General features: G+C 37.6%; 1 protein-coding gene across 1 annotated transcript; it reads left to right on the forward strand.

Annotated features, from left to right (window-relative positions):
• Window positions 1-61: 61 nt before the first annotated feature.
• On the forward strand, window positions 62-6,833 carry LOC140928258 (ras-related protein Rab-22A-like). Its single transcript, XM_073377988.1, has 7 exons — window positions 62-255; window positions 387-466; window positions 2,848-2,929; window positions 3,038-3,109; window positions 3,528-3,638; window positions 4,718-4,823; window positions 5,243-6,833. The coding sequence occupies exons 1-7, from the start codon at window positions 193-195 to the stop codon at window positions 5,368-5,370; spliced, it is 642 nt and encodes a 213-aa protein (XP_073234089.1). The 5' UTR covers window positions 62-192; the 3' UTR covers window positions 5,371-6,833.
• The last annotated feature ends 301 nt before the right edge of the window (window positions 6,834-7,134 follow it).

Consider the following 7,134-nt stretch of genomic DNA (forward strand, 5'->3'; position numbering starts at 1 on the left):
CCCAAATAAATCCCACGATGCATCAGTCTCCCGCAGTTGTTCCCAGGCTCTGTTCAGCTAACCCTCGTCAGCCATGTATGCATAAATTTGGACTTTCTCGAAATGATAACTATAAAACCTTTGTAATCGTGTAAATATCAATATGTATCGTTGTTGACAATTAGGAATAAGTTATAGTTATTAGGAGGGAAGATGCATCGAGCGTACCACACTCCTGGAGGCAGCATAAGGGAAATTAAACTCTGTCTACTCGGGGTAAGATGCGATCTACAATTAAAAATATTTATCAGTGAAAGTTGATGTGATCAGAGGAGATTCGTTTCCTTGTTCCAAATATTAACAGAGGTCGTTTTGAAGTAATTATTTATTTTTACCACTTTTTCAAGGATGCTGGTGTGGGCAAGTCTTGTTTGGTTCATCGGTTTGTCTCCGATTCATTTAATGCCTCCTCTCCGCCCACTATCGGGTCAGTAAAATTTGTTTCTATGAAATATTTAAGCTTTAATATCAGGTCCTAAAGATTTGATCACTATTTTTATAAAAACTATAAAATTACTTTATTCCGTTTCGTAGCTTGTTAGTTTAGCTTTTTAAAAATAATTTAGTTAGATACAGTAGTGGTTGAATTTACAGATCTCAGTATATTTAGTAACCTGGTGTCTTAAAATTAATATAATGAGTTCATTTTGAGGTACAGTAAATTTTACTTCCTTTATTAACATGGACATCGGAGGAACAGATTCAGGTCTATGCAGCACAGAGGTGTCCGTAAAATAGAGAAATGAACTACATACCGTGTATAATTTGTGTCTTAACGGTCACGCCAGGTCAAGCGTACCCCAATAGATACCATTAATGAAAAAGGAATCCTTTAGCCATTGTTGCAACCAGTGTCAACTTCAAATTTGCATTCTTGCGTGCATAATAAGCAGTGGACTTTTTACACTTACCTCTCTGTATTTGGTCAGATTGAAAATCTTTGAATGGATAAAATTGCTTTGAAGATGTAAAAATCAAATTCAAGGAAACTGAGCTGGTAGAAAGTTTAATAACTACCTGGTGTATGAATTCACCACTCATTATGCATACAAGAATACAGAGATGAATCTGAAATCCACAACTCTTGTCTAAATACCCATCTAAACTCCCCTGCGAAAAGGAAAACCACAAACACATGTTGCCATCACATGCTCCCTAGTGGCCGCATTGCCTCAAAGGAAAGGAGTTTCAAGAGCCACCAACCCGGCTAGTAACACTCGACTGGACAGCAGACAATTGGATAGAAACATTAGGGCTAGTTTTACGTTTCTTATCTTGCAACACTTTAATTTGAGAAGTGACGCATTTCTTGGCCTTTTTAATTTTTGAGGCATGAGCCTTGTTATCAACCAAATTGTCACCCAGGTACTCTTCAGCACTGTTGCCCAATCGAATTCCGACTGATCTGCTAGGTTAAAGATCTTTTGCCTTAAATACCTAACGCCACTCTTTAAATACTCTACCAAGTCCCTTGATACTAAATACCAACAAGAGAATATTTTCTCACTAATTTATTCAAAAATGTGGAAAAATGGAACTACCAACAGATTCAACTTTCTAATAATAAATTCATTAATGTAATCTTGTGGTTTCGCTTGACCTGGCTTGACTGTAGCACTATGTGGTTGTGTACATAAGCATAAATCTCACAAAACATTGAAGTTTGGGTGACATAACTGCAGGTGAGATAACTTTCAGGCGAGTTGACCAGAACTGTTTGTGAAAGAGAGTTATCCAGATACATGTTTTACTGCACACAGCACACAATAACAGTGCTCAAAGCTCAACATTTTTCAAAGCCACCATTTGGCGACCTGAAATTATAGAATAGTCACTAGGCATAGAATAATTATTGTAGGCCTAAACAAAAGAAAAACAACACTAAAAATGTGCAACACTACAAGAATGGTTTCAAACCTTAAATTTGTTAAGTCAACTCCTTCTAAGACGGACACCTTTGGGAACATCACTATGTGTCCATCTCCATCGTTTGAATCAACTTAAAGGAATATAGAAAGCTAGGGACCAACTCTGGGTGTTCAGATCTTACAGAGGTGTCTGTTAAATGAGAGTTTACTGTATTCACAGGGTTGTCAATAAGAGCCGGCGGCTAGCAAAGTTCACCGGCTATTTCACATGAACTCACCGCCCACTTTTCTTTGGAAATCACTCCAGTTTTAACAAATGACATGATTTAAAACAGATACCGAAATAAGCAATGGTTCATAGCTATTGGCAAGAAGTAATCAATGAATAAAGAAAACTATTCATGTGCTGATGCTGAATAAAAAAGCCAAAATTTAATAATGATGTCTGTGTTCTGTTCAAAAACTCTAATTTTTTTCTCCAGAATGCTGGAAATGCATTCTAAGAGGCCCTGATTTCAAAATTTTCCAGGGGGCATGCCTCTGAACTCCCCTGGAGGCTTGAGCCTTCTGTGCTCGCTAGTTGCACCTTTGGTGCGAGTTTTTCCATCTGAATGATCTCTGCCTACTCCTAAGCTTTTGCCACCTTCTTAAAAACTTATTGAGAACCCTGATTCACATATAGTTTATTGTGAATTTTTGTAACTTCTGAGATGATGTACAAAATTCAGTGTGATTGGCTAAGGGTCTGCTCAATCATATAGGAGACTCAAAAAATGTTTCTGAACTGTGAATTGTGATAATGATTTCTATCAATACGAGTATACAATCCTCCCGAGTGGTACACCACGAAATCTCCCTGGGGACTCACATATAAAAATGAGACGTGTTCTTGTTTGCCCAGTCTACCAAATCATTACTTTTCTTGGATTTTCATTTGTAGAGCTGCCTTTATGACAAAAATGATGATTGTTGGTGACCAGGCTTTTAAGTTCAATATATGGGATACAGCAGGGCAAGAAAGGGTAAGCTCATTCAAATTAGAGTCTGCAGAATATTTGCTTTTTTAACAAGAATTTATTTTACAAATTAGATTGCAATACAACTGTATACTTTTCATTCATTTGATGCAGTTCAAGAGTCTAGCCCCACTCTACTATCGAGATGCTGCAGCAGCCATTTTAGTCTACGATATAACAAGTGATGTAAGTTTTACTTGATTTATAATAAAAACCTTGATAAATGTTAGGGTCTCCTTTATGCACATGAAGGTAGCAGTAATGCTTGTACTTCTGAGACATGTAGAAGTATGATAGAAGGTGTGATCATGTTTTGTCAAGAAATCAATAATTTATTCAGCCTGTCACAAAGTAGCCTGCAATCATCCCCTCCCTACACTTCTATTGTATCTTTTGCGTCGATCCTTTGTAATGATACATGTACATGTTGTGGTTCAATTTTATCCTTGGTTTAAATTTTTTTCCTTTGTTTTGAAGTATGGTAATCTGTGTTAATGAGTTTGAAACAGTGAAAATAAAATTTAAACCAAGGATAAAATTGAACTACAACATACACACAATCAATTTCTAGATTACATTTGTCTCATATTCGTTCTCGTTTTAGAGTTCATTCCATGCTTTAAAAAACTGGATAAGGGAGTTACAAAGATACGGTCCATCTGATATTCTTATCGCTATTGCTGGAAACAAGTGTGATAAAACTGACCAAAGGGAGGTAAGCTGCAGATGCTTTGCCTTGCTGCCCAGGGTTGTCACTAACCCAGGGGGGTACTCAGGATTTCAAGTAATATGGATGATCAAAGGGTTTTTTTGGGTTTGAAATTTTCGATTTCAGGATTTTTTGGGGTATTCAATAGAATCTGAAGATATGTGATAGTTCCCACGTATCCCGGCCACGTAGTTCGGTGAATAAATTTGATAAGGCTCAGAGATTCAGCATGGGATCTTTTTGGGGTTAAATTTTGGTCCAGGGAATTTTTTGGGTTTTGTTTGAAGCCCTAGGGATTTTTGGGGGTTTTGATTTTTGTCCCCATTCGATCATCCCTGTCACTTGAAATCCGGAGTACCCCCTGGGGTCTCTAAGGGCTGAAAACCATGGATTCCCCTCAGCTGCTATAAGCATGACCCTGCTCCTGCCAATTTTCATAGGAAATAAACCTAAAGAACTTCCTAGCTTTGTAATAAGGCATTTCTGAGTTGGGTGAGTGTGAATCCATTGATATGAAAATGAGTTTTTTTTTTCTCATGCAAAAAAACTCATTTTCACTGTAAAGGTTTTGTACTAAGCCTTGTTTTAAAAGTGAGAGTTTTTTAACCCAGAAATGGCCTTTTTGCCCATCTACTCATTGCATCTACCCAGGAAGTTATTTAATCAAAGGCATGTTCTCCAGAGAGGACTGCAGGAAAAATTGGGAAGGGCAGGAATTGTTACCTAAGGAAAATGAGACAAACTTACACTCAGGCCCTTATAAAAAAAACCTGGATGCACCCCTGATTCACATGGTTAGATTCAGTTCTCTGCAATGGGTGGAGGGAGCACTAAGGAAAACTCTGCTTGAAACATCACCCAGTTGGTGATATTGACCAGGGCATCTTCTTGGTCTGTATGGGTGGTCCATGGACCATTTTATTAGGTGGTTCACAGGTCTACTGGGTCCATTGGAATTAAAATAGAAAATCACCCTGTGGTTTCTGTGATGGACAGGACCTTCAGTTGTTTTGTAATTCTTTCCCTAAGGTTTTAGTACAGAAGTTGAGTAAACAGTAAGTGAAAACTCCGTTCTTGTTTCTCAGGTTTTAGAAGACGTAGCTGAGGAGTTTGCAAGTAGTGTAGAGGCAATATTTGTTGAGACAAGTGCCAGAACAAACAAAAATGTTCATTGGCTATTTGAAGAGTTGTGTAAGTACTCACTGTAAATAATTTAAAATCCATTGTCAACATTCTAGTTTATGTTTTAAGAGGTTTTATTTGCATTTTAATAATTTTCTTGCATTTTTGCTTGAAAACTCTTCTGTCAAAGTAATATAGAAGTTAATCATACTCATCAGCTGAATCTACTTAGTTTTTGTAATGAATCATTTTGTCAGTCTTGGTGAAAGGAAAGTCAAAAAGAGGGGAACATTTGGTACAAATACAGCGTACACTTTTCGAAATGACTTTCTTGTCACAAATAACAGGGCAACTATGAGAAACAGTTGGTGTAGTTTACCGTAACTAAATAATTTAAATAAACTTCAATCCAATAACAATCCAAATCTTTATAAGATGACGATGTATAGTTAAAGCTTTGAAATTGAAATTATCTTTAATATCTGTAGCTCGTCGACTTCCTCAAGAAAATGCAGATACTCCGACAGGGAGGCAAACTCTTGTGCGACCCAAACCAGCAGAGGAACATCCAAAAAGATCTTGTTGTTCAGAAAAGCAACCAACTCCAAATTACTGAACATGACGGGAGGATTCAGCTTTGTACTGCGATCTGTCCATGGTCTGTTTCAGAATGTGTTTTGTACAAGAAATTGGTCCTTTTTTTCTGAGCAATAATATGGATTAACATCGTTGAACATGTAGCTTCTGATTTTGAAAGGACCGATACTTAGGCGTGGTGTCACTTGGTCTGTAATCATTGGCTACGGTTCCTCGAAAGATGGTTTAGTCTAACCTAGGACAAAGTGAAATTTTAAAGTAATTTTTCTCATCAAGTGATAAGTGAATTGAGCTAAATTGCCGAGTCTTTACTCAGAGACCCAACTGTGTTCACCAAAAATTACAGCAGCCCTAAGAAGTCTGTAAGAAAGTAAATCCAAGCGGAGGTCAACATTTTAACACTGGGCAAAGCTAACAAGCTTCAGGGTCGGCCCGGGGGGGGGGGGGGGTAGTGATATACCAGTATACGCGAAAAAAATTCGCCAAAATACCCCAAAATACCCAAAATTCATCCAAATATACCCAAAATTATACCCAGGTATACTTTATACCTGAAATTCAAAGAAAGTGATATACCGAATACCCGTATTTAAGCTGCAATATACCGTATACCCAATTTAAAAAGCCCCGGTATACCGTATACCCAAAATCCTGGCCGACCCTGAAGCTTCGAGGGCCGTGAGGGCTGTTTGTTTTAAAAGTCAGTTTTAAGTGCATTAGGTGAATGTTCGTCATTTATATAATTGATTTGCTGGTAGACCAGCTGACAAAACGTCTTGCAAAGGTAACTGGGTTGTTTGAAAATGAAGATAACCGGAGACATTAAAAGTTAGGTTGTAGAGAGGAGGTAGATTATTTGAGAGCACTACCAGTAAGCACGACAGTTGTCTCACTGAGATAACGATTATATTTTTTTCCATTAAAAAAATAAATTAGTCTTCATTCATTGTAATTGTCAGGAAAATCCTTATATCAAGAAGGCGCAAAACCTTTGCTTCAGTTAATCAGTTCTAAAGTGTCCATCTGTTTGTTATTATGGTGTTATTTTGCTGTAAGCAGATGTGAAATGTTTAGGATTGACTTGATTTATAGGTGAGCTATTTAATGTACCGTGAAGCATTCGACGGGCAAGTACTTTTAAGAAAATATTGATGTTTTATAACTATTTTTCTAGTTCAATCAGGATGTTACATTGGACAGCAGTATGAAAAATTAGTATTAAATTATTACTTTTACCTTACACCAGGGATCAAGGGTGAGAACAAAACTAAAAATACAAAGAAAATTCCAAATTTCATTTTTAAGACACCTCAACACTGTCTAAGACGGGCAGAACGCATTAGGACCTGCACTAAAAAGTCCGTCTTAGAGAGGTGCCTTGCCTTGTCCCTTCGGGTCACGTGGTCCAAGCGAGTTCCCGACCGTTCGTCTCGGATACGGCAAAAAACGTCACCGAAATGCATTGACCGAGAAGGCCTGAGAGACGCTGCACTCCTAGGGCTATGCAAGAGATGTGCCCATTTATTAAATACTTAAGAACGTAAGGAAGCAGCAGTTCACTGTAAATCCAAAAGAATGGTGAAACAAATATTTAAATGACCAAGCTCTAGCATCGCATGAAAGTACGATTGAAGAGGTCTTATTTGAAGAGTCACATGACAGGATCTCATCTTCAGATTCAACTAGTTTTTACAGCCTGATAAATAATTGGCGACGCTTCATTTGAATGGTTACCCTATAGTGTTTTATCACCAGACTCAAATATTCAGAACTTCGTTACATT

The sequence above is a fragment of the Porites lutea genome, chromosome 2 (assembly GCF_958299795.1).
Source record: "Porites lutea chromosome 2, jaPorLute2.1, whole genome shotgun sequence".
NCBI lineage: Eukaryota > Metazoa > Cnidaria > Anthozoa > Scleractinia > Poritidae > Porites > Porites lutea.